This window comes from Neolamprologus multifasciatus, chromosome 2 (genome assembly GCF_963576455.1).
Source record: "Neolamprologus multifasciatus chromosome 2, fNeoMul1.2, whole genome shotgun sequence".
NCBI classification, from domain to species: Eukaryota; Metazoa; Chordata; class Actinopteri; order Cichliformes; family Cichlidae; genus Neolamprologus; species Neolamprologus multifasciatus.
The window spans coordinates 12,475,380-12,501,891 of NC_140440.1; the positions used below are offsets into that span (position 1 = coordinate 12,475,380).

Sequence of the window (26,512 nt, forward strand, 5' to 3'; positions counted from 1 at the left end):
ATTTTTATATGCGTTGTTGGGCAGGTGATATATTGAAAGAAATTGGAGTGATGCTGAAATCTGTCATCGTGTATGCCCCACAAGTTGGATGCTCATTTAAAGACATTTAAAGCCCGTTTTATAGCATTTATAGCATTGTAGCATGCTATCAAAAACTTTCTATGCAAGTCTCATCTCCGGTGCCACCAGTTCCCACAAAATGGTCTTTTAAACAATTTTTTATTTTGGACTTTATCAGGAAAAATGGTTCACTGTACAATAATATTTACAAAAAACTGACAAAGAGAGAAGAAGCACAGGAAGCAACGACAATGACGCATGTGCCTTGTAATACATTACACATCCAAACATTGGACTTGTGGGATTTTCTTCGGGACATTGTAGGAAAAAAACTGCCTTAACCCAATAAAGCCGGTCGGAGCAGCACGCTCTGTTTTGCGTAACTATTTTTAAATCCCGGTAGCTCTGCAACCACGTAAGCTAGCGCAATAATTTTTTTTGCATATGAAACTGGAGGAGTTGTACTTACATCTTATGCCATCAGCTTGTCCTCGGTCACAGTTTCCTTCCACATATAGTTTTGCAAAAACTGCATAAAAAGCACTTGCAGCAACAAAAACATAATATTCCAGAAACACGCTTTGCCGATCCGATCAGCTGTTCATAACACTTCCTACGTTGGAATAGACGTCAGCGTGAACTATCGCATGTCCGCCATGACCTGCCCGAAACCGGAAGTGACGTCATTTTCTCGGAAATGTAGTTTTTTACCATCAGGGCCTCATGAGCCTATACTGGTGTTTTTAAAAGTTATGTTTGACTTTATGACTTTCTGTGTCGTTTCTGGGATGCTTAGGACTCATATTGCACTGCTGGAAATAGTTTATTTTGATGCATATGCTGCTTTTTTGCAAATTTGCACTATAATATTTATTTTCGTTTTTCCTGCAGTATATAAAAATTGGTGTATTTCAAAAATAAAACTATGAAGACACTCAAAATAAATTTCCTGTGGTGGGAAACTATTTTGTGCAACTTTTTTGCATTTACAGTTTTGAGGGATAAGCCTCTTAAATTTCTCTAACTAGAAATATATGTTAAAAAAACAAAAACGATTTTCAATTTTTTGGTAGTTTATTGCACTTTTTTTTGCAATTTATGTAATTACTATGCACTTAATGCAGACATATTATTAAAATTTGGGCTATAATGGTTGTATTGATGTATATCAGCTTGAAATGCTCCCAAAAATGGCTCCACAGCATGTAAAAATATAATATAAGCTCTGGCAGACTTGGTTCTATGGTAGGTCTTAAAGGGTTAAAGATGTTTCCATTGTGCCTGTTTTTTCTTTTAAGCTTTTGCTACCAAATTCTTACTAGATCCCAACATACCATACTCCATCCTTCACTTATTTTGCTACTGCTAGTATTTGCGAAATGTTGCAGCTTAACCACAAAATACTGTTATCATTAAGATTTTAGGATTATCCAAAGTGGTTTTAACAAGCATGCAAAAATTTCTTGCAACATGCCAGCAAAGAATGTCTCGTTCACAGTGTCTCACTCTGTGCACGGGGCACACACATTTCCTCTTGTACATTTGGCTTGAAAAAGGTGTTAGTGTAAGTGTTCTATGTAATACAGAGAGAGGTGAAAATAGGAGCAAGCAGCAATGTTTGTTGCATGGCCATTTCTGCTGCACTAATGATGACTATTCCTTCCCAACCAAAACAACATTTTAAGTGCATTACACAGTAATAAATGACACAAAATGTCCTGAGAATCCAAAACTCATTCACACAAAGACATTTTTTAAAACTGAAAGGCTAGTTGAGGTGACTACACCCACCTAAATGCAAGGCACTCCAAGTTGTGTCACAGGAAGTGCACGTTTAATGTACTCAGCAGTCTGACCTATCGACCTACGTTGCTGATTATCGACAAGTCTCCAAGAAGAAGACAATGTGAAGATGATTGTGTTTTGGATTGCACTGAATCTTCTTCATCAAGGATGTAAGTGCTTTTTTATTCAGTCTTAAATGCTCATAGTCAAGACATGCATGTCAGCTGAGTCATATTGGATCATATATTGTTACTCAATGTGCTTTAATGTGTTATGTCAGATGCACTGGTTTCACAAATCATTGTTCAAGCTGGAGAACCTGCAACCTTCATCTGTAGTCTACCTCACACAGAGGTCCTCCCTCGACAAGTCCACTGGTATAAACAGAGTGCCGGGGATACACTGAAAGTAATTGTGACAGTGCGGAAATCTAAACCACCTGAGTATGCACAAGATTTTCCTAAATCCAGATGGGAGATAAAAAGCAACAACAGTTTTAGCAACCTGACCATTGTGAGGACAATTCAAGAGGATGAGGGAATGTATCACTGTGGCGTCTCCGAGTGGCTTGCAGACATTATATGGACTGGGATGCATTTATTAATAAAAGGTAATGACAAAATCAGCACATTTCAAAATATTTCTCATTTGTAATATTTTTTTATTTTGTTTTATATCTTTTTATGGTGTTTTTTTTAAGGCTTTCACCATCTTTATGTGTTTTAAATGCACATCTGTTATTATTTTGGCAGTGATATTAGTTGTAGAGTATTAATTTAAAATTATTAAAAAAAAATAGTGTGCTTCTAATTTAATATACACAATTTCTAAATTAAAAATTTAGAACAAAGCTTGCATAACTTTTTAAAAAAACCCTTTATGTCCAACAGGAAAAAATCCGAGCATTTCAAAATATTTCTAATTTTTAATATTTTTTTAATTTGTTTTATTTCTTTTTATGGTGTTTTTTTTAAGGCTTTCACCAGCTTTATGTGTTTTAAATGCACATTTGTTATTATTTTGGCAGTGTTATTAGTAGTAGAGTATTAATTTAAAATTATTTTTAAAAAAATAGTGTGCCTCTAATTTAATATACACAATTCCTAAATTAAACATTTATAACAAAGCTTGTATAACTTTAAAAAACCCTTTATGTCCAACAGGAAAAAATCAGAGCGTTTCCAACTCTTCTGTTGCTCAGAGTTCGACAGTATCATCTGGAACTAAGCCAGACGTTCATGGTAACGCAATCATCGGTCTATCAATTAAAACATTTTGATACACTGTAACTGTCAGATTTTGTATTCATATTGTTCCAGGAAGCAGCATATGGTCACACAGATCCAGTGCAGTTATTTTCATGCTGTGTGCTGTCTTGGCTGTAAGCCTGATTGTTATAGCTATCCTTATTGCTGCAATGAAGAAAGATGACACACAATATTGCAAAGGTAATAGCAGCTATTCAGAAAACAGCATTATATTTGAATTGCTGCATTCATAGTTCTTGTTTTTTTGTTTTATATTCCATAATCTAGGTGTTGTTCCCCTGCGAAAAAACACTGGTATCCAGAAAACTCAACAGGTAAAGTAGTAAAAGACTGAATTAACCTCATCAGAATGAAATGTTACGTTTGACATGTTGTGTTTTCCCCTTAGAAAGCAGAGGATCTGTGGTTTTACTCTGCTGTGGTCTTTGCCATGATGAGAACTGACAGAGGTGGGACAACAGATGCAGCTGAGAGGGAGAGACTCCACACTGCTGTCAAGGCCTTTGGGCTGGATTAATGACTTATTAATTTAGGTGTTTCTTTTATGTCACAGTACAGTACACCTAATATTAGGTATATTAGATACCATTGTAAGCTTAAAAATGTATTTTAGTTAAACTTCTGTTTAAGCATAAACGTCTACATCTGTATACATGCATGCAACCTTTTCAGTCTGGCTAAGGACATTACTTTACACTTTTCTGAATTAAGTCTCAGGCTTACTTTCACAAAAGCAAAAGGCTGAGTTATACAATACTATGTAAAGAAAACTACTGTTGTCAAACGTAAAGACCTAAGTGGGGGTGCACTTGTAATGAAGTGGAGGAACACATTTTCAGAGACGTTTTCTTGTAACATCATAATATGTAAATAAATAAAACACTTTCTAGTACCAAACTGTGGCCTTTGGTGTGATTTGTAGCACTTTTATTTCACTATAAGGTACTTTGGTTTCCTCTTAAAGCACGATTAGGGCACAACTAAAACTACAACACCAGTATTCACTGTGGTGAGTACTGTGGTCTGCCAAGCAGGTAGTCGGGACAACATTTAAAGATCAATTAAACTGAAGCACACACGATGTTCAATGTGAGCAGCACATGTTTACTGTGGTTATATGAATGACAAACTTACAAATGCACTAAAAAATATTTGCTTCTGTCCTTATTTTTTTGTTTTGTTGTCTTCTCTTTATTTCTTTTCTTTCTCAAAATAGTGATCCAACCTGTTTGTTTGTTTTGTTTCGACAATGATTTACCTTGCAAATACTTCATATAACTAATATTTTAATATTTGATGACTTAAAAAATGATTAAAAACATCCATCCATCCATTCGCATCCGCTTATCCTTTTCAGGGTCGCGGGAGGCGGGGTACACCCTGGACAGGTCGCCAGTCTGTCGCAGGGCCAACAGACAGACAACCATTCGCACTCACATTCACACCTATGGGCAATTTGGATTATCCAATTAACCTATCCCCACTAAGTGCATGTCTTTGGACTGTGGGAGGAAGCCGGAGTACCCGGAGAGAACCCACGCAAACACGGGGAGAACATGCAAACTCCACACAGAAAGACCCTGGCCTGATGGTGGAATTGAACTCAACAGTTAAAAACAGTTAGACAATTTCTCTGTATGTGGTTTTATTGATGGAGAGCACCAGGTTGAACAGATGATGGGCAGGATGGGTTGAGTCCTTTAAGATATTTGTGACTTCCTCAAGGCAGTGGGAGGTCAACATAAACGCTTTAAGTCAAGTCTCTTTAAGTCTCAGACAGAGTAGAAATGTGCTATAAAAGAACCAATCCATCACTGATGCCCCCCTTCAAACCTGACCTGACAACACTATATTGTTGTACGCCATCAGATCTGAAAACCAGTTACCAAAAATCAGCTAGCCTATTGACAATCCCCCGATATGCAATAATCGAGCTGATGTTTGCTTTTTAGTAATGGGCTTCTTATCTCTGTTAGTATTCAATACAGTATATCTTACATCAGCATGCTTATTTGTATTTAGATTGAATTATCTGCACACGTTGCATTGATGCATGAATGCTGTTGCATGAACTGTGTGCAGAAATGTAATTGCAGTTCTGTGATGTATCAACTGTGCTAAAATTCTGCAACATGAATAAATATAATGCTTAAAAGAGAAATTTGTTTGTGAAATTATTCTATAACTAGGCTTTAATAGATGACCACCCTGGACAGGTTGTCAGTCTATCACATGGCTAACACGGAGATGCACACAACCATTAACACCTATGATTCATTTTTATTATAACAGTCTAAATGCAAGACTTAACTTGCATACTATGCTAGAAATAGTTTGCTATTAATAGGGAATTTAATGATAATGTGTTGATAAAATAAAAAGTAGTGATTTGTATTAGCTTTACTACCTTTAGTCAAAGATCTAACCTTTAGAGAAGTTTAACAAAGCTTTGTTTTGCCTCGCTAAGAAGGGAAAATACAAAAATAAATGCAATTTTTTCCACTTTAGTTCCTTCACAAAACAGGATTTCACATGTAATTCCCATCCATAGTTTTGTACAGACTAGAGACACAGCTTTCATCATTCCACATAACTCCTGTACCTGCAAGTGTAAATTAATTTTGTCTCACATCATCATCATCATCATCATCATCATCATCATCTTTATTTATAAAGAACCACAGCTGACACACATTTCTGTACATTTAAGCTACATAATAAAATTACAGAAGATATAAATAAAATCCAAATAAAAGAAAAGAATGAAATAATTAATATAATTACAAGAGAAACTGAGTCTCACTGAGGTCAAAAGCCACTTCCAGGAGCAGCTGGTCAGCTGACCTAAGAGACCGACAGGGTGTGCAGCGACATTTTGAACCAGCAGCAGACGTGAGAGCAGCGACTGACTGGCCCCCACATAAAGGAAGAAATAAAAGCATGGATCACTGTTTGAAGGTGCTGGTTAGAAAGAAAAGACTTCACTTTTGCCAGTCACCTTAAATGATAAAAACTGGACTTCACCACTGCTCTGACTTGTCTGTCCAACTTAAAACTAAGGTCAGTAATAACAGGTTTAAAATAAACTTCCAAGGGTCCCAAATCAACAGAGGACGAGTCACTGGGACAACTGGGTCACAACGCCTCTGTTTTCTTTTCATTAAAATTTAAAAAGTTTAAAGCCAACCACACTTTAATGTCCTTTTCTCTAAAACCTTGGAAAGTAAAGGACGCTTGGAAACAGGCCTATAATTAGTTAATAGACATGTGGACAAGTGAATGCTTTCCAGTCTTCCAGCAGAAGTGACACATTCTGCAGACTTTCATGTCATGCATCTTGTTTCAGGGTTCATTAGAAAAATTTATGCTGATTCATCCTCTTTTATCAAATTTTTAAAAGGCAAGCAAAAAGGGTAAGAATTCACTTTTCTATCTTGTAAATTACATTTCAATCAAAAGCAACATTCAAAATCAAAGGGAACCATTGAGAGATCTCTGCAGTATGAATCTGGGCTGCAAAAATAAGAAATGAGCCAATAACAACATCTAGAGAATGTCATTCTTCAGTTAACATCAGTGTTCATCATTTAACAATAAGAAAGAGACTGGGAAAATTGAGTCTATGTTGGGCTCCAAGGTGGGAAAAAGTGCTAACCAAAAAGACCACAAAGGCTGATCTCACATTTTACCAGAAAACATCTCGATTGACTTACTGGAACAGTTCAAGTATCAACGGTTCGTGAGATTTCCCATCATAACGTTTTTACTAAAATCTCCAGTGTGTGGTTGGTTAATGATTTGCACTTTGCCTTCTCTTTGTTGACAGTTCTCTCTGTAACTACAAACAAACACAAAAAACATGAAAGTGTGAAACGGTCAGCTCATGAGGGAGAAAAAGGTGTGAGGATGTGTCTAACCTTTCACACCTATTGCTTTTTGATGAAACAGTGGTAGCTGTTACTTGATATTACAGAAAGAGAGAGAAAAGGAAGAGAGAGGAAGTATAAGAGGAAGAAAGGCCTCTCTGTACATGCTTGGTTGAAAACAAAATCATAGCAATGCTAAAGTTTCCATGTATCACGATCGTGATTGTCTTTCATAAAGTGAAATAAAACAATCAACCAAGAAAACCCCAGTATAATGCATAGAGTTAATGCCTATTTCACATAACCAGTATGATGACTGAAAATGATATTCCACATTCTCAAGAAACAAGCAGACTCACCTGTTTTATTTAGTTTTTTGTTGTAGTTTTCAAATTCATCTGTAAAGTATTTTAAACACTTCTCATGATTTTAAGTTGACTGTGTTGAATGTGTTGAACATCGTGATAGTGTCACAAAAACACTCTGAAATAAGGCTCACTTTAGAGGACCACAATCACTCTTTTTCACTTTTGTAGTCTGTTGTTTTTGGATCCCAGATATTTAAACTCACCCAGCCTCAGTCCCTCTGCTCCTCACAACCTCACTGTTACATCTGTCTCCCTCTCATTTACACACATTCTCCAGAATACACCTCCACCTGTCCAGGCTTTCTTCCATCTCCTCGCTACTTAGTCAAAACCAGTCCACCAGTCAATGACTTCAGGTCCTGCCATTGGTCACGCTGTCCCAGTGATCCTCATAACGTAGCGCTGCATTTGCTTTGGTGCTTCTCTCATCTCTGCCACCTTGTTCTCCGGATCCTCCCAGCTTTTACACGAGTTGACTTACTTGAAGTGTTCCTGGGCAGTACCACCTGTCTATGGCACCAGGTGTGGTGGTATTACTTTAGATGCCTGGGAAATATCCCCCAGGGATCTATTGAACTCTTGCGCTAGAATAACCCATCAGAACCATGAGATGAAGCAATGCTTTCACACAGGTGTAACCATTTGCTAACTGCAAATTTTAACCATGCTCCACACTCCTTCTTAAAGTCTCCTACTTACCTCATTTTCGTTGTGCCCTAGTAACCTCGTCAAGCCATCACTTAACTCACCTGCAGCTCAAATTCTTAGGACACTGGTCTCCACAGCAAGACTCACTGGCCAATTCAGGGTCTGCAGCCTTAAAGGCCGCATTTTAAGGCCGATTACGTCACAGCGACGCGACGAAGGCTGTCCCAATTCGAAGGCTGCCTCAAATGCGTCCTTCATTTCCCTGAATTTTAAGGACGTGGCGGTGTAGACTTCGTGGCCCAACATGTCCCAGAATGCATAGCGCGGCGGTGGGTGTGGATAATTTTACCGAAAAAAAAACGGCGGATGAGGGGCGCCCGAAGAGTAAACTTTAAGTAAGTACTGAATATTATGTCACTTATTTATGTGCAAATGTTTAATAATGAAAAACATGAAAACATTACTGTTGGCCACATGTCAGCAAAGTTATGACATTAGTGACGTTTGTACAAACTTGGTTTTAAAGCCTTTACTTTAAAATATACGCCGTTCAGTAGCTGAGCTTAATCAGAGAATGATCAAAGCTCATGTAGAAACAAACAAACAAATGAACAAAAGATTTTCTCCTTCATTTCTGTCAAACAAAGCTGTATGAAACGTTTCCAGCTGTTAGTATCATGGTTGCTAGGCAACCTGGGCAGCGCAATGGAGGCTAGACCGTCCCATTTCACAAGCCTCGCACTTCCGGCCTTAGCGGTCTTTGAGTACGCGGCCCTTGAGGATCGTTGAGGCTGCGTACTTTAAGGCTGCAGACCCTGAACTGGGATACAGCCACTGTTTTTAGCTGTGCACTCCCCCACTCTGGATCAATTCCTCCACCGCTTCCACCTGCCTGTCTCCCTTGGATCTTAGGAAAAGCAAGGTTGAAACCTTCTCACTCAGGGGGAGGCCAGTCACCTCCCCCCCAGAGCCTTACATGCTCCACCTGCCAAGTAAGACTCAAATCCAGTCTTCCTCCCTTCACCAGTCTCAGCTCCCCTTGCCTCTTCTCTAACCAATCTCTCCCTTTGTTTACAGTTTCTGACTCTCCGCCAAGCTTCTCTCCCTCATGTCACTGTTTAGTCCTGTGTTTAGCAATTAAGCTTGTGAAAACCCGTATTGCTGTTTCCTCTGTTTTGAATCTGTTCTTGGGTCGACGTCTATGTACTGACAGAGATGGAGGTCAGCACAGGGTGCAAAGCCACCAGTGAAGGTCCACACAGCTGATGAGCTTCTGATGAGCGAGTGGGGTGCAGATCCAAGAATTACGAAAATGGACAGAATGATCTGGCAGAGAATCACTGCCACAGGTGGTCCTTAAGGTAGCAGTCTCAACATGGATGATAGCTTGCAGGTGTGGGAGAGAATAAGCTTGGAAGAGCAGCTCTACCATAAGGTGGAGTCAGAGAAGAAGCCGCTGAGAAACCATTTCAAATGATCATTGGTAGATAATTGACTTATTTGAAGTGTTTCAGCCTGGTTAAAGAATTCAACATAGCACAGAAACAGTCATGGTAGATTGCCACAACCTAAACCAGGTTCTGACAGAGGTTTGTTCCTGTTAAAATTTAGTTTATCCTTCTCACCAACTCAAAGTGGTTAATTATCGGGGTCATTTGTTGAGATTTTCCTCCAAATACTGTAGGTTCTGTAACCTACAGCATGAAGTGCCTTGAGGCACGACATAAGCAGAATGAAGTACATATGACAAAACAACGCTACCAGTGTTCAAGTCAAAAGACCAGAAGACCAATCAGTCAGAACACAACTTGTACACAAAAACATTCAAAACAACCATCAAACGAAAAAAGTAAACAACTTGGATAACTGAAGTGAAAGCTAAAAGACAAGTAATGTTTTACAAAATCAAGGATCAGACTAATGTGACAGGAAGATGACTTCTGAAATGACCTTTTTGATAACCAATCAGATGTTTTTTACAGGTTAGGCTAAAACAATCCCTCCTCCTATTCTAGCTGAAATATGAAGAACGCCTCTAGCAAAAGACAACTTTTATAGAGAATTTAAGCGCTTTTTTATTTTCACTAATAATTTTCTTAGTTGAAACTCTACATACTAAAATTATTAATTAATACAATTATCATTTAAATTTTTCTTTTTCTATTTGTTTTTCTTTAGATTCTCTAGTGAGACGTATCTGTCAGTAAAAGGTAAGACTGAGCTACTTTTACACACTTTAAAGTTTCTACTATAAGCTTTAAAGCATCTTTTCTATCTATCTTTTGTAATACACAGGAAATACTCAGAATACGTCAAACTATACTGTTGTTCAGTGGCCTACAGTATTAGACCCACTCCATCCAGGAGAATCAGTGACTCTACAATGTTCGATCATCTCTGTCTTTGACAAAGCAACATGTTCAGAAGATCTTAGTGTCTTTTGGTTCAGAGCCGGATCAAATAAATCTCATCCAAACATCATCTATACTCATGGAAATACACATGATGAATGTGGGAATCGATCTGAGACTCAGATGAGATGTGTTTATCACTTCTCTAAGAACGTCAGCTCCTCTGATGCTGGGACTTACTACTGTGCTGTGGCCACATGTGGGGAGATATTATTTGGAAATGGAACTAAAGTGAATATTCAAGGTAGGTGTACCATGATCTGTTCATTTGAATATTTAAAAATGTAAGTGTATAGACCATAATTAGTATTTGGGTGTAAAATTTCACATTTATAGGAATCTAATCAGTAGGTTGACTGTATTTCTTTTCTTTTGTTATTTGTTATTGTTCCAGGAGACTGTACGTGGTCACAGGGTGCCAGTACAGTTATTCTTCTGCTGTGTGCTGTCTTGACTATATGTCTGATTGTTATAGCTGTCCTGATTTGCATGTCAAAGAAAAACAGCAGAGATAATTGTGAAGGTAATATAAGTTAATCATAGCTATCCCATCAAATTTCAATAAAAGGTTATAGCTGTCCTCATCAAGAAAAACCTTAGTGATCATTTCTCAGGCAATTAAAGTTTACCACAGTGTTTTAGCTAAAAATAATTAAAGTACAAAGTTTTGCATTTCTATTAATATTTATCGATATATTTCATAAACAAGGTGCTGTTCCACAGAAAAGATTCAGCGCTCAGAAAAATCAACAGGTAAAGCAACAGGATTATCTCTGTAAAATAATCAAAATGTATTGGTGTTTAGCATTCAGTATTGCTAATATTTTTATTGATCTTTTTCCCAGAATAAGGACACGTGGTTGTTTTCTGCTGCTGTCTTTACCATGATGAAAGCTAACAGAGGTGCACTAAAAGGTGCAAAAGCAGTGAAGATGCAGAAGATGAACATGACTTGCAAGACTTTAGGGCTGGATCACTGAATTAGCAAACCTGTTTAGCATCACTTGGTATGTGATCACCTAGCTGATGTTGGCTTATCCTTAATCCCTATAAGCTGTAGTACTCAGTACTGTATCTATACTGAATGAATCTTTTTCTTCCATTCAGCCAGAAATTGCAACATTCTTGTCTAATCTGGCCGTGAGTGGTAGTTGTTGTTCTCTCATCTCGTGCCATCTCCTTTCTGCCTGCTGTAAAGAAAAAAAAATCCTCCAAATACTTCAAAAAACGAATTAAAACAATACATGTGATGAGATGCCCAGCTACATAATATACTTACTTTCTCGTGCTCCCCTTTCCCACATTTCTTAATTTTTTTACAACAAAGTTACAAATTTTATTTGATTTAAATAAAATAAATGAATATTTCTATTTTATTTTTGTGGTCATGGTTATTATACTGAGGAAATGCAACTTTATATCCCACCTGCAGTTTTTCTACATGTAAAGGCACTTTATCCAGAGGAACTGTATATCAGAGACGTTTACAGATGGTAAATGGACTGGTTCTTATATAGCGCTTTTCTACTCTGTCCGAGCACTCAAAGCGCTTTATACAGCTAATTCATTCACCCAATCACTTCTAAGCTTAAGTGCTAAGTATCTAACATTCACACTCCGATGGATGCATCGGAGAGCAACATGGGGTTAGTATCTTGCCCAAAGATATTTGGCATGCAGACTGGAGCAGCCTGGGATTGAACCGCCGACCTTCTGGTTAGTGGCTGATCCGCTCTGCCACCTGAGCTACACCCCAGATTTCAACATTAAAAACGATCAGTGGTTTTAAGAACCTTACATTAATCTGTATCAAGACAAAAAACTGCAGCAGTGAGCTTATTGTATGATTTATTGTACAAATCTGGACCAGTCTTTATCATACAGAATTTATTCATATTGTAAAAATCTCTTAAATTATGTAAATAAAGAAACATTTGCCAAACTGTTGTCCAAAACAAATGTCTGTTGTTTTGCACCTTTTTAAAGTCAAAGGCAAAAGACATCCTGCAGTTCAGTTGTTTGGTGTGAATGTGGACGTGTAGCGCTACGACTGATTGGTGACCTGTCCACGATGTGCTCTTCCTCTCACCCTATGACAGCTGAAATAAGCTCCACCCCCATGTGACTCTAAGCATAAGCATAAGGATATATACATGGAACTTAAGAAGACGTTCTCTCCCACATGAGCTGATCTGAGTCTTTAGATAATAAAAAGTATTTGCATTGGGGAATGGTCTCCAAATATTAAACTGTCCTTTTGTTAGCAAAAGTTAAAAAGGTCGGAGCATCTGGCTTCTGCCCTTGGCTTACACAGAGCGTTGCTGGTGGTCTTTAACAGCAGAGTACACATAGTCTTGCAGTGACTCTCTTCTCTTCTTCCCTCTTTTTACACTTATTGCAGAGAAATCCACTGATGAATAGTTCACAGGCTGAAATGACACATATTTCAGATTTCATGGGGAATCAGGATGAATTTAAATGAGATTATCCATCCATCCATCCATCCATCTTCATCCGCTTTATCCGGGGCCGGGTCGCGGGGGCAGCAGCCTAAGCAAAGAGGCCCAGACCTCCCTCTCCCCAGCCACCTCCTCCAGCTCATCCGGGGGAACACCAAGGCGTTCCCAGGCCAGCCGAGAGATATAATCTCTCCAGCGTGTCCTGGGTCTGCCCCGGGGCCTCCTCCCGGTGGGACATGCCTGGAACACCTCACCCAGGAGGCGCCCAGGGGGCATCCTTGTCAGATGCCCAAACCACTTCAGCTGGCTCCTTTCGACGTGGAGCAGCAGCGGCTCTACTCTGAGCCCCTCCCGGATGGCCGAACTTCTCACCCTATCTCTAAGGGAGATGCCAGCCACCCTTCGGAGGAAGCTCATTTCCGCCGCTTGTATCCGCGATCTTGTCCTTTCGGTCACTACCCACAGCTCGTGGCCATAGGTGAGGGTAGGGACGTAGATCGACCGGTAAATTGAGAGCTTCGCTTTTACACTCAGCTCCCTCTTCACTACGACGGACCGGTGCAGCGTCTGCATTACTGCAGCTGCAACCCCAATCCGTCTGTCGATCTCCGGCTCCCTTCTCCCATCACTCGCGAACAAGACCCCGAGATACTTAAACTCCTCCACTTGGGGCAAGACCTCATCCCCGACCCGGAGTGGGCACTCCACCCTTTTCCGGCTGAGAACCATGGCCTCAGATTTGGAGGTGCTGATCCTCATTCCCGCTGCTTCACACTCGGCTGCGAACCGCTCCAGTGCGAGCTGGAGGCCCTCACCCGATGAAGCCAACAGAACCACATCATCCGCAAAAATCAGAGATGAGATCCTGAGGCCACCAAAGCAAAAGCCCTCCGCCACTTGGCTGCGCCTAGAAATCCTGTCCATAAAAATTATGAACAGAACTGGTGACAAAGGGCAGCCCTGGCGGAGCCCATCACCCACCGGGAACGAGTCCGACTTATTGCCGGCAATGCCGGCGAACCAAGCTCTTGCAACGGTTGTATAGGGATCGAATGGCCCGTAGCAATGGGCCAGACACCCACGTAATGAGATTATTGAGATTATAATTATTAATAAGTTACATATTTAATTTAATAATATTTCATAGTCAGTGGTGCTGTTTATATAATGATATTGGAACACATTTAACAAAATAGCAAAACAAGATTATAATATATAACTTATATGCTGTGAGTATGATATTATGCATGCCCTCTCCACAGGACATACTGCAGCATGTCCAAAGGTATATTTACCAAAATTGCTTGATCCACATTTGACACGTCCTGTCCAAAATGACTGCAGGTGTGCATTTCCCCTTTAAAGAGAAAAGGTAAAGGAGTTTAGAATTTTTGAGTTTACATATGAGGAATATGGTTACAGCTGTCATCACACTTTTTTATTAAGGGCCACTTATAAACAGACAGAATGCATCTAGTAAAGTAAAGTAAAGTAAAATTTTATTTATATATCACCTTTCAAGTTAAAATCACAAAGTGCTTTACAGAGGCAGAAAACAGACATTAAAATCGAAAACAAAACAAAATCAACCAAAAGCGAGTTTAAACAGGTTTTTAACTGCTTTTTAAAAGACATGACTGAGTCCACAGATCTCAAACTCAACGGGAGCGAGTTCCAGAGTCTGGGAGTGGTTGGGACCTGGATGTCTGCAGGGCAGACCGAGTGGAGTGAGTGAGGTGAATCCAGGAGCAGACACAGGCAAGGAGATGGAAGTGAACTATATACAAACTGCGAGCCTTTATCATGGCTGATACGAGGTGGCGTGACAAAACAGCAAGGACAATGGCGAAACTCAACTATGAACAGCAATGACTGAGGCGACCGTGGCTCAGGGGGTTGGGAAGCGTATCTGTAACCGGAAGGTTGCTGGTTCGATCCCCGGGCTCTCTGTCCTGGTCATTGTGTCCTTGGGCAAGACACTTCACCCTACCGCCTACTGGTGTTGGCCAGTAGCCGATGGCGCAATATGGCAGCCTCGCTTCTGTCAGTCTGCCCCAGGGCAGCTGTGGCTACAACTGTAGCTTGAAAAGCGCTATATAAATCCATTATTATTATTATGACGACTGTGACAACATGGTGGCAGGTAACACAGACGACACAACCCTGAACACAGGAAGACGGAGGACACACGAGGCAATCAGGTGATTAGGGTTGCACCCTGTCTACTGTCCTGTTTGTGACATTTTACTGACAGGCTTTTAGAAGCCAATAAAGTTATTTTAGCTTAACTGGATTGATGCATTCAGCGTGTAATGAAACACACGTGAAATGGCCAGGATGCCTGGAGTCTGATTCCTTACTTAGGGTTAGGAGAAATCTGCTGACCCAAGTTGGCAAGGTAACTTGCTAAGGATCTTTTCTATAACTGTTGGGAAGGCGGAGCAGTCCATATATATATTTGTATATATGTGTGTGTGTGTGTGTGTGTGTATTAACCTACCTCTGCAGTGCTCCTTTGTTGTGCTCCTTTGTTTTATGTAGAAAATAAGAAAGGCAATCACAGAAACACAGCAGGCCAGCAGCACTCCAAGAGTAAGGACAACAGGTTCTAATTCAGGTCCTGATTTTTATGGAAATTTATCATATTTATTTTATACAGACTATTGGGAGTTATGCTCGTTTATTCGAAATCAGTCTATAAGATATTGATACAAATACTGATTTACTGATGAAATGAGTAAAACATTTTTCTAAAAAAAAAAAAGCTAGTTTCTGATTTAAATACAAATGTTCACTACATACGTGTCTCTACTTGAGTCCCTTTACCCAACAGGATCTTTCCACATGTGACCACAGCACAGTAGTAAGTCCCAGCATCAGAGGAGTTCTGTATCGTTTTGGACAGGCTGAAGACACAACTTCTCTTCCTTTCTTCAGTGCTGCTGTTCCTGTGAGTGTTAATAATGTTTAAATCAAACCCTTCTGGTCCAGCTCTGAACCAAAACACCGTGTGTTCATCTGAACACTGGGCAGCAGTTTCTTTGTTCTTTGAGAGAAGTGAACAATTTATTGTCACTGAGTGTCCCGGAAGAACCGATGCCCTCTGTGGACTTTGTTTCACGTAGACACATTTCTGGTTACTGTGATCTGTGAATCAGACAAAATCATAACATAAACTATTTTTAGTTAATTAAAAATTGAAAGTGATCAGTGAGACTGACAGATTAAAGAAAAAATATTTTACCATTCACAAACAAGAATGTTCCTCCAATGAATTTAGGAGAGTAATCTGTTCCAGTGTGACAGAAATATGTTGCTTCATCCTCTTTACTGACATTTCTGATAGTTAGAAAATACTGAGATGCCTCTTTTGTAACTGTGAAACGTGAATCTTTGAATTCCTCAGAAATAGTGCTTCGGCCACGGATGACTTTGGCAACAGTTTGGACCATATGTCCAAGAGGCTGTTTATGCCAGTAGAAATATTTCATTTCCATCCCAGAGACATTACACACTAAAGTAACATTGTCACCAGGTTCAACAGCAGTCGAAGAAATTGGTGGAAGAAGGTCAGCAGTCAGAATCAGGGCTGTGAAACAAAGGAAAATGAGAACAGTTTCAACACTACAGACAATATCAATGTAATTACTAGAGGTGGGAATCACCATACATCCCACGATACGATATTATTGCAATTTTTTTTTAAATATTTTGCGATATTCAGATTCTGTACATAAAGGTAAACTTTATCAATATTCATTTTCTCTAATATCAAAGTCTCACACTCAGTCTTTCTCTCATTTCAGTTTTATTGTTGACAAACTGAACGGTTTGTATTACAGTCTAGTCCAACTTAACTGAATCAACCATCTGGTACAATTATAGCTATTCTGAACTATGCAGTTTATGAAAACTATGCAGCCCCTTCAGCAACTGAAGAATTTGAAAGTAAATTAAAACAAAATATAATTTTACATTAAATAAAAAAGTTTTACACTTAATTAAAATAAAACATGTCTTAAATTAAAATAAGTAAACTGTCATGTTTATTGCTGCCATAAAAACAAGTTAAACACATTTGGACAGTGAAGGAATGTCAGGATTCTTGCTCAGAAAAAGGATCAACATGCTCTGAACTCAGAGCACAAAAACCTTTTTTGTAACAAAATATCGATTTCTGCTGTCCCTGTATTGATACATTATTAGCAAACAAAATATCACCATACTACACAGTATCGATTTTTTCCACCACCCCTAGTAATTACCTGTAGAAACATTAGTACACAACTATGGCTAAGATATATTGGAGTTTTCAGACACCGCACATTACAAACAGAAGATTTGCATCATGTCTTTCACACTGAAAAAGAACTGCACTTACCTGGTGTAAAAAGCAGAATGGAAACAGTCAGTTTTAAGGTCATTGTTCTGCAGCGCTAATGTTCTCTTCTTGCCCGAATAGTCACACGGTGAGGAGTGTTTCTAAAGCACAAACAGGTCATTGGCGGGAATGTCAGAAATTGCCTTCTGCCTATTTAGTAAAAATACACATAGGTGTGTGTTAGAAGTTATCACTTCCTTTATTCTGACGACTTAAAGAATGGCAGTTATTTTTTTTGTAACAGTTTGCCCCACTAAGCGTTTCGCTCCTCGTCATTTAGAAGAATGCAGATTTTTGGTACTTCTGCATTTACTTTTCACACACAGACATTATACAGTCCATGTGCCAAAACCTAATACATTAGTTTAGAAAGAATTACTTTGTGAGAACTTTTCCCCTTTATTTCAAAGATTAAAAATGATTTCAAATTAGATATCTCATGTAATACTTACAGGAAAAAAGAGGATTTCTCGAGCACTGTGAGCTACTTTGCATTTGTTCACTTGTGAGGTTGAAGAAAAGTGTCGAAGCTTCAGGGGACAATAAGAGGAAATGTATCCAAAACCATACATTCTCATCTCACACTTTCAAAAGGTGTATAGGCCACATATGTAAGTTTGTAAGTCTGAGTTCAGTCCTGCCTCTGTGTCAAGTTTATATGTGGGAGTCTATGGGCTCAAATTGTGGTCATAAAGATTTTGTACTTGTAAATCAACTGTGTAGTTGTGAGTTGAGAGTTTTGTAACCTTGCACACCAAAATATCTGAAAATCATCTGTTTGTGTATTTGTAGATGAAAAATAGTGTTTGTGTGTGTTTGTAAAACATCTTTACACAAGTTACAAATTATTTTTGTTAAGATCTGCTTACAAATAAACTACCTATACAACTCTGGACTCAAGTTTCCTGCTTATGTGTGAGTTTCAACTTGCAAGTATGAATTTTGACCCGATTTTTCTTCCTTTCAGCTGATTGGTCAATGTCATGTCAATCACAAATTTAACAACCCAATCAGACAACAGGTGGGTTTGGCTGTTGGTGGGGTTCTTTACTGAGCTTCAGGTCCTGGTAGGGTAACACGGTTTGAAGTTGGAGGATCTCTATATGAGATATGAGTAAGGTTTGAAAGGATAAAGTTGTCCTATACAAATGGTCAGAAATCCCATTATTAATTTAATATTACTTTAACACAAAGTCAGGGCAGACCTGGGACCATCGCTGTGAGTCACACTGCGCAGCATAAAGGCCCTTTCACATCAGACGTGGCATGAGCTGTGCTCACCGCTAACTAGGGATGGGTACCGGGTTCTGACATAAACGGTAGTAACCAGACCGAAAAGCAGCGCACATTTCGGTGTTTTATTTTCCTGAGATGTGATACACTTTGGATTCTAGCCAATCATTTTACATTTCCGAGGATAGTAGGCGGGCCCAGGTACGTATGTTCTTTTAGAGCAGAGCTACAGATTAAAAATGCCCAAGGTGAAGCGGTCAAAAGTCTGGCTGTACTTCACAGCAAAAGATGCAAACTCAGCAGCTGCAACAAGTGCTTTAAGCTGATACTGTGATACTGTCAAAGGAGGTAACACCTCAAATCTGATGAAACACCTGGTGACGCATAGCGTTTTGTTAAAAGCCGAGAAATGCGCCGTATTTGATAGCTTGCTGCGAGACCTCACACCGAGCACATCTACTGCGGGTGTGGTGCCTGTTATCGGACCCGGAGTTAGCAACATCCCCCAAAAACCCGAAGAGGAGAGTCCTGGCCCCTAGCCCTGCCAGTGCAGCAGAAATGATGAGGATGATGATGCAGCAGCAGCCGTTCTTCTCTGCGTGAGTAGCTTAATGTTGTTCGTGTGTAATTTACGTTGAGTAGGCTAACCACGTTATTACATTAATGCATGTAAGGTGAACTAACAAACACCGTCATAGCTACATGCGGCTGTCTTCTTGTTTGATGGCAGATACTCCCTTCACCCTGGCCAAAAAGGCTAAAATGACCAAAGAAAAAGTGGAAAACAGTTAAACATGAGAAGTTTTTGGACAAAGTTTGTGTTTTTTCCATTGTTTAAGCACTGCTTCCAGCCAAGAGTGATGCCATATATGCCCTATAGCTGCAGAAAAGGCTAACATTGTTATCTTTTTACAAAAAAAACAGCTGAACATGAGAGGTTTTTGGACCAATTTTGTGTTCTCCATTCTTTAAGCACCGGTTTGAGCACCGTTTAAGCACCGGCACCGTTTCAAAAGTACCAGTTTGGTACTGGTATCGGATAAAACCTAAACGATACCCATCCCTACCGCTAACTAAGAGCGAAGGATCCAAAATTTGTTGTGCTGCCTGCTGAGCTCTGCTTGTATGTCGTTGTTTTGCAGCTGCTCTACGTGAACTACGTGAACTTGTCGTTTTAAAACATGTATCTCTCTGACTTTATATCCTCTACAAGTGTTTGTGTGGTATTATGTTCAAATGTTCAATCATAAATACTGAACTGAAAAAAAACCGAATGGAAAAAATGCTAAAGTTGTATACAGACAGTGTTTAACTTTTGAAGAACCAATGAGTACATGTTTTTTTAAAGAGGCAACAAGAGGTGTCAGTTAGTTAAAATCCTGAATACTCTAATACGTACATAAATCCCCGGGACAAGGCATGAAACACTGTGCCATTATTTATTTAACAGAGGCATACCCTTACTGCTTCCACAGGGATTAAAGAGCAAGTAGCAGCCGGGTAATGCTAATCAAATACACTTAGTTGATCATAAGCCACCTCTGTAAAAACAAAGGTTTGAAAGTTTGGAGGTATTTTTTGGTGTGTGAACACAATGCCAAGGAGAGAGGCTATTCCCAGACAATCCCATCATTCTATAATGAAAAAGATTATTCATGATGTCCAGTGGATAAATGAAACCAAAGTACAGATGTATCGTCATAATGCACAGTGTCACATTTGATGCCTAACAAACACAACATATTAGAATGAGGTGAGGTTAACCTGAGCATTATCGTTCAATTTTTGCTACATAAATCATTAAATTGTGTAATATACCACGAGGTGTTGTTCATCTGAGACTGTATTTAATACATTTTAGAAAATGGTAAGAACAGAGTATTTATTATCTCATGATATACAAAAAGCTTAGAACTGAAAGAGACTGTACTGTTTCACATTACTGCAAGTTTGTCTTTGCTTTGTCAGACAAACATCTTTCATTTAGCTGAAAACTGTCGTATCTTATCTTTGTATAAACCTAATTTAGTTCATTTATTTAGTTTCAGCTGAAAACTTTCTAAATGTATATAATGAAAAGAGCTTTTTATGTTTAATGTGTGTGAATTAAACAACACAAAAGAAATGCTTCACACTAAACATGATTGGTTCTAGTTGTTGGTGTTGTTTCATGTGTTTATGTAGGAAATATAGTTGATATTTCCACTGTGGTCATATAGTGAATGAGAAAGCAAAGCAAGGCCAATCAGACTGATCTAAAATTGTTCCCTCCCACACTGCACGTCTATTTTAAAGCTGGTCATATTGTGATATGCTCCAATGTAAATGTGTTTTAATAAGAAAATGATGGTCCTGTTTTATTTACTGCTGACAGCCAGAATGGGGGGTAAGTATGTAGAAAAGGCGTGTTGCATATATATTTAAAGTACCGTGCATATGTTCTCACAGTAATTTAGCACGTGGCAGACGACAGTTTATCTCTGTTGGTTATAATACTATTTGTTTACAAGTATCATAACTTTATTTTTTTGTTTGTTTTCCCAGGTTGCACAAATGATCACAATTTTGTGACAAAGACTGTTGATGTTGGACAAAATGTGACACTTTCGTGTATTCGCCAGTCAACACTTTTGCACCAGGAAACATTATTTGGATCAGACTAGTTTCTGGAAACCAGTTTGAATTCTTGGGGAGGAACATTCACCTTTGATTATGACGATGTTAACAATACGTCTCATATTACAGTAAAACAAGAACCTGGAACCTTTATTATGCAAATCAGTGAAACTGAACTAAGTGATACTGGTTTTTACTACTGCATAAAAGTCAGACAGCTTGCTATGACCGTTTTGGAGGGAACATTTCTGACCATCAAAGGTAAAAAAAAAAAGTTTATGTGCTTATGAGTCTAATTTTAAAATGTTCAATTCAATGGCATCTCAATAAAGTTCATTTATTTATTTATGTTAATCTTTTTCAAAAGGTCCAGAACCTGATGTCGTACAAATGCGATCCTCTGATCGTTTTCATTCAGCAGCCCAAGAGACTCTGCAGTGTTCAGTCCTCTCTAAGTATGAGAAGAAAACTTGTCCAGATAATCCCAGTGTGTACTGGTTCAGAGCTGGATCAGACAAACCCCATTCCATTTATGTTCATGGAAACAGTGGTGATGAATGTGGGAGTCCTGAAGCTCCCTCACAACGTAAATGTGTCTACAGCTTCTCAAAGAACGTCAGCTCCTCTGATCCTGGGCCTTTCTACTGTGCTGTGGCCACATGTGGACAGATCATTTTTGGAAATGAATCAAAACTGGACATTAAAGGTAAATGTTAAACATTTGTATAGCATACATATGTATGAGTAAAATATAATTGTTTTAATTGATAATGTTGCCAAAATAATGGTTGTTTTAATTTTACAGCACCCAACATGTGGGATTTGCAGACGGCCAACACAGCTCTCTTTCTGTTATGTGCTGCTTTGGTTACAAGTCTCATAGTTATAGGTTCCCTCATTTATACTCTCAAGGAGAAAGCTTGTGATTGTTGGAATGGTAACAGATGTTTTTCCTTACATCACTCGATCATTATTGTTTTAATTTTACAGGTTTACATTATAATCTAAATTAACCTATCATATCATTATCTCTCTTTGTTCGACTAATAGAAGCTGGAAGATCCAGTAGTGGTCAACAGAGAAGTTGGCAGGTAAAGTGTATATCTAAGACTTGAAAAGGTTTCATACTTCGTGGCATTTGTAATTAACATCTAAAGTCTAAGATTTTTTCTCTCTCCCTATATATATATATATATATATATATATATATATATATATATATATATATATATGTCTCATATTTTTCCTCAGAGAGCTAAGGATTTGGTGACCTATTCTGTGGCAGTCTTCACCATGTGGAAAGCTGAGCAAAGGCATGACAGAAAGGCAGCAGACTGACTCATGTCAGTGCTTGGCCAGATATTTTACACATTGTATATTTACCAACTAGAACTTTAATTTTCTCATAAATTGTGGGAAAGCTAGCATTTAGCTATCACCTCTGCTTCTGTTTTACTAGTAGTGTAATATTGTATATTTACGGAGCCCCGCAGGGTACATGCTCGAAGCTGACCGGGAGGTCGAGGCACGATGTGCCGGGAAAGCGGTGTTCCTTCCTGTAGTAGGTCTCGACCTCCCGTTAGCTTCGAGATGGTGGGTGTCAGATCTCTAAAAACGTCGGAGCACTTTTGCAAATATGTGATGTCTTGTAAACCGAGCAGATATCTGACGTTTACACACCTACATTCATGCCTCAAAATATCTTAAAAGTGTATTTTGTGACCCAGAAAGAGTAATATTACGATTAAGTAGCTGCCGCCATTGTTGGAATTCAACTTTTGCGAGATCCCGAGTTTGTTTTGTGAAATCTCGCAAAATTCCGTCTTAATTTTTTTTTCTCCCATGTCCCCTGCCGGGCTCCGTATATATTAGACACTATGTAATATTTTAAAATCATGCCATACTCTGTGTGTTATTATAATTTTATGGGGTAATTCTTTTTTGCAATGGTTTTGAAGTTCATTCTTTCTGTTTTGAGGAGCTTTTGATAGAGTATGTATGTTTAACAGTATTAATCTTCAGTGTAAAACATTTTCACTAAATGATAGCAATCCCCATTGGTCTCTTCTTTCCTTAAAATTAAAATACATCACAAAAACAATGATCTAATAAAGTTGACTATATTACAGATTTGCTTTCAGATAAAAAAAACAAGGCCTTCTTATTTCATTTTTACATGCAACATTCTTTAAGCACTCTGAGTGCTCAGGTAGAGTAGAAAAGCGCAGTAGAAGAAGCATTCTATTTAAGAACTAGTCCATATTTCTCTGATTGTATTTTTTCATTTGTTTCTATCATGTTTAAGCTAACTGCAGATTCTTAATGTTTGCTTACAGCAAAAACAATACATTACTTTGAGATGCTTAAATAGCAATACTAGGTTATGACTTACTTGAACCCTACAAAGCTAAATAGTCTGTTACAAAAACAGTTGAACTATGACCAAAATTAACTTTCAAATAATTAAATGTATCCTAACCATCAAGGTTTGTTGGGAAAATGATACACTTGGGTGAATAACAAATATGCTATATAGAAGTGGGTTATAAGTGAAATGAAAGGGATTTTGCCACACTATTTGAGAGACCAGTATTTTTGAATATTGCTCTGTCTATCACTTTAATCCACTTTGTAATATATCATCCAGTGTTGGAGTAGGCAGGGCTAATAGTAGCCACTGCGCAAAAAGATTCCTGTTGCAGACATTAGAACGTTGCCTTCGAATTTGCGGTTAATTTATAAAAGGGTTTATTTACATAAAATTAAACTAACAACTTGTCCAAAGGTTAAACAGTGACAGAGTCAGAAACAAAAGTCAGAAAATATCTGTCTCTCAGGTGAAAACCGTGAGATCACTTACCTTATTAGGCAGACTTTTCTTAGTTCTTACACTTCATTATCTTTGAAAATAGCATTTGGGAGCTGTACACATGGCAGCAGAAAGTTGCACAAAGGGGATAGATGGTGATTTCAAACAGTGTGACAAGGACAAAGCATCAGTATGTGTGACACTGTGCAGCATGAGTCTTTATGTGTGATGGAAAAATGCACTCCTGGACACACCTATTGTGGCATGACCAACCACAGAGGCGGTTTGAGACATTGGTAGATGTCGATATGAGGCCGAGAGTCACAGTTCTGAAACTGTAAAGGGTGAGTTTAAACATGGTCTTTTATTCAGTGTAATTCAAGGTGCTTTACATTGTAAGTTAAAGGCTCCACTACATTAAAAGACAACATTCAATGCCCTAAGAGCAAGTGGCTGGCGACAGTGGGAATGACAAATTCTCTTTTAACAGGAAGAGACCTCTGTCAGAACCAGTCTCAGGTCGAAGCCGTTATCCAATCTGACTTGTATAAACTTTTGAGTAAAATGTTAAGCCTAATCTTAGAATTATAGAGAATGTCTGTCTCCTGAATCCAAAATGGTCATAATGGAGTGTGTATAGGTGAGACAAACCAAATCCTAAGGATGCAGAAAGGTAGGCTCAAATAATAAAAAGCCAGTCAGTTGTTTTCTGCCTGATGAAAAGTCCCTGAATAAAGAAAGCAATTCATATGAAATCTAAATAAGGCATGGGGTCAAATCCTTTTATAGCATTTAACTGCTCAGATAATCATAAAAATAATGCTAATGCTAATTGCGAGTTGCTTTTTTAAAATAGATAAAACAGTGATAACAGCTATCTGATGTTAAAGAGAGAAAAGAGAATCCCCTTTGTATTTATACCCTTGTTTGAAAGCCCAACCAGTCCTTTTGTTTCCATGAGTAAAAACCAAGCAAACAAAAAGCAATAAAACCTGTACAGCCACTACCTATTTCCACATCACAACATTATGATACCTTTTAATTCTGAGCAAGCATAATGTGGTTTAGAGGTTACTCAGGGGATGATGACAACTGCTAACTTTATTTGCAATGTATACTGCTGTGGATATCATATTGCATGACTTTGACACGATATCTTACTCAGTTTGTATTTAGAGTTTTGGTTATATTAAACATGAATGCTTCCTGTTCTCTTCTCCTGTTGTTTAGGACATTAACACAACAAGACAAGAAAAAACAAAAAGAAACAAACAAAGAAAAACAACCCAAAGAACCCCAACTCATATTTACCTTGAGAATTGTTAACAAATTGGTCACCTGTAATTAATGGATAATTAATTATCGTAGTGAAGCAATTGTTGCTGCCCATCGGTCTTGGGGAAGCCGCCCCACCTCAAAAAAATAGGAGTCCATCATTCTCTAGTGAAAAAGAAAAGTCTTTCAAAAGCTGAACACATTTAGATTAATTGCCAAGTATTTGAGAGAGTTTCTAATTTTCTCATGAATGGACACCCTGGCAAATTCACCCCAGGGTCAGGCTGTGCAATATTCAGAGAAACTACAAAACAGAGCTGTTAGGAATTCATGACAGTAGTCTTATAAATGGACTGAATAGCCTTGACCTTCTCTGATGGCCAAACATAAAGGTTAGTATTATCTAGAAGTATTAGGCTAGTGTTATGTTTTGTCTATATAATCCTCTGTTTTAAGATGTATTTGTACCAGTTTTCCTGTACATAGAATGTTCTGATTATGTTCTGTGACCATGGTGGGTAGATAACATGTTTCCTATAAATGATTCTATAATTGATGTTATTCTTTATCAAATACCATGCAGACTGCTGCTGTACTGTGTACTGTTCATCTCAGTAAACACAAAACTTTGGGAACAATGTTCTTTGAACAGAGAAGATCAAGCTGGAGATTTTTAGCCATAATAGACAGTGCCATGAGTTTGGTGATAAACTAAGGTCTCTAATCAGAAGTACCTGACTCCGTGGTATAATTCTCAAACACGTACCCTAAAGCAGATGACTTGTAAGCTGGAGAGAAAATGGTGTGTCACAAATTTAGAGGATCATCATTTAGCATGGAGAAATAGTTTGTTGCTTTATAAGAAAGCCCTCCGCAAAGCCAGAACAGCTTACTACTCGTCACTGATTGAAGAAAATAAGAACAACCCCAGGTTTCTCTTCAGCTCTGTAGCCAGGCTGACAAAAAGTCAGAGCTCTTTTGAGCCAACCATCCCTTTAACGTTAACTAGTAATGACTTCATGAACTTCTTCACAAATAAAATTGTTATCATTAGAGAAAAATAACCAATAATCATCTCACAGATGTAATATTATCTACAGCTACTCTTAGTACCATTGATGTTAAGTTAGACTCCTTTTCTCCAATCGATCTTTCTGAGTTATCTTCAATAATTACTTCCTCCAAACCATCAACGTGTCTTTTAGACCCCATTCCTACAAAACTGCTCAAAGAAGTCCTGCCATTAATTAATTCTTCGATCTTAAATATGATCAACCTATCTCTAATAATCGGCTATGTACCACAGGCCTTCAAGGTGGCTGCAGTTAAACCT

At 38.4% G+C, this 26,512-nt stretch overlaps 2 protein-coding genes, 1 long non-coding RNA gene and 1 pseudogene across 5 annotated transcripts; 2 read left to right on the top strand and 2 right to left on the bottom strand.

Annotated features, from left to right (window-relative positions):
• The first annotated feature begins 1,559 nt into the window (after positions 1-1,559).
• Positions 1,560-4,095, top strand: LOC146524026 (uncharacterized). The gene is made up of 6 exons (XM_085184294.1): positions 1,560-2,015; positions 2,126-2,455; positions 3,009-3,086; positions 3,165-3,293; positions 3,381-3,427; positions 3,502-4,095. Exons 1-6 carry the CDS (start codon positions 1,973-1,975, stop codon positions 3,628-3,630), a joined length of 756 nt encoding a protein of 251 aa, XP_085040420.1. The 5' UTR covers positions 1,560-1,972; the 3' UTR covers positions 3,631-4,095.
• An 8,053-nt stretch (positions 4,096-12,148) lies between these two features.
• Positions 12,149-14,946, bottom strand: LOC146524027 (uncharacterized). Its single transcript, XR_014877901.1, has 3 exons — positions 14,442-14,946; positions 14,161-14,379; positions 12,149-12,835 (listed from the first exon to the last, which is right to left on the bottom strand). It is a non-coding gene; the product is annotated as an uncharacterized LOC146524027 (long non-coding RNA).
• A 6-nt stretch (positions 14,947-14,952) lies between these two features.
• On the bottom strand, positions 14,953-17,817 carry LOC146524028 (uncharacterized). Of its 3 annotated transcripts, XM_085184168.1 has the most exons (5): positions 17,699-17,817; positions 17,247-17,396; positions 16,110-16,454; positions 15,668-16,012; positions 14,953-15,485 (listed from the first exon to the last, which is right to left on the bottom strand). In XM_085184168.1, exons 2-5 carry the CDS (start codon positions 17,287-17,289, stop codon positions 15,232-15,234), a joined length of 987 nt encoding a protein of 328 aa, XP_085040294.1. In that variant the 5' UTR covers positions 17,290-17,396; positions 17,699-17,817; the 3' UTR covers positions 14,953-15,231. The 3 variants fall into 3 exon arrangements, with proteins under 3 accessions (XP_085040294.1, XP_085040297.1, XP_085040286.1); XM_085184171.1 differs by lacking the exon at positions 17,699-17,817 and having other exon boundaries at positions 17,247-17,634; XM_085184160.1 differs by lacking the exons at positions 17,247-17,396; positions 17,699-17,817 and having other exon boundaries at positions 16,110-17,236.
• Positions 17,818-20,584: 2,767 nt separating this feature from the next.
• LOC146524029 (uncharacterized) lies at positions 20,585-25,142 on the top strand (annotated as a pseudogene).
• Positions 25,143-26,512: the final 1,370 nt, after the last annotated feature.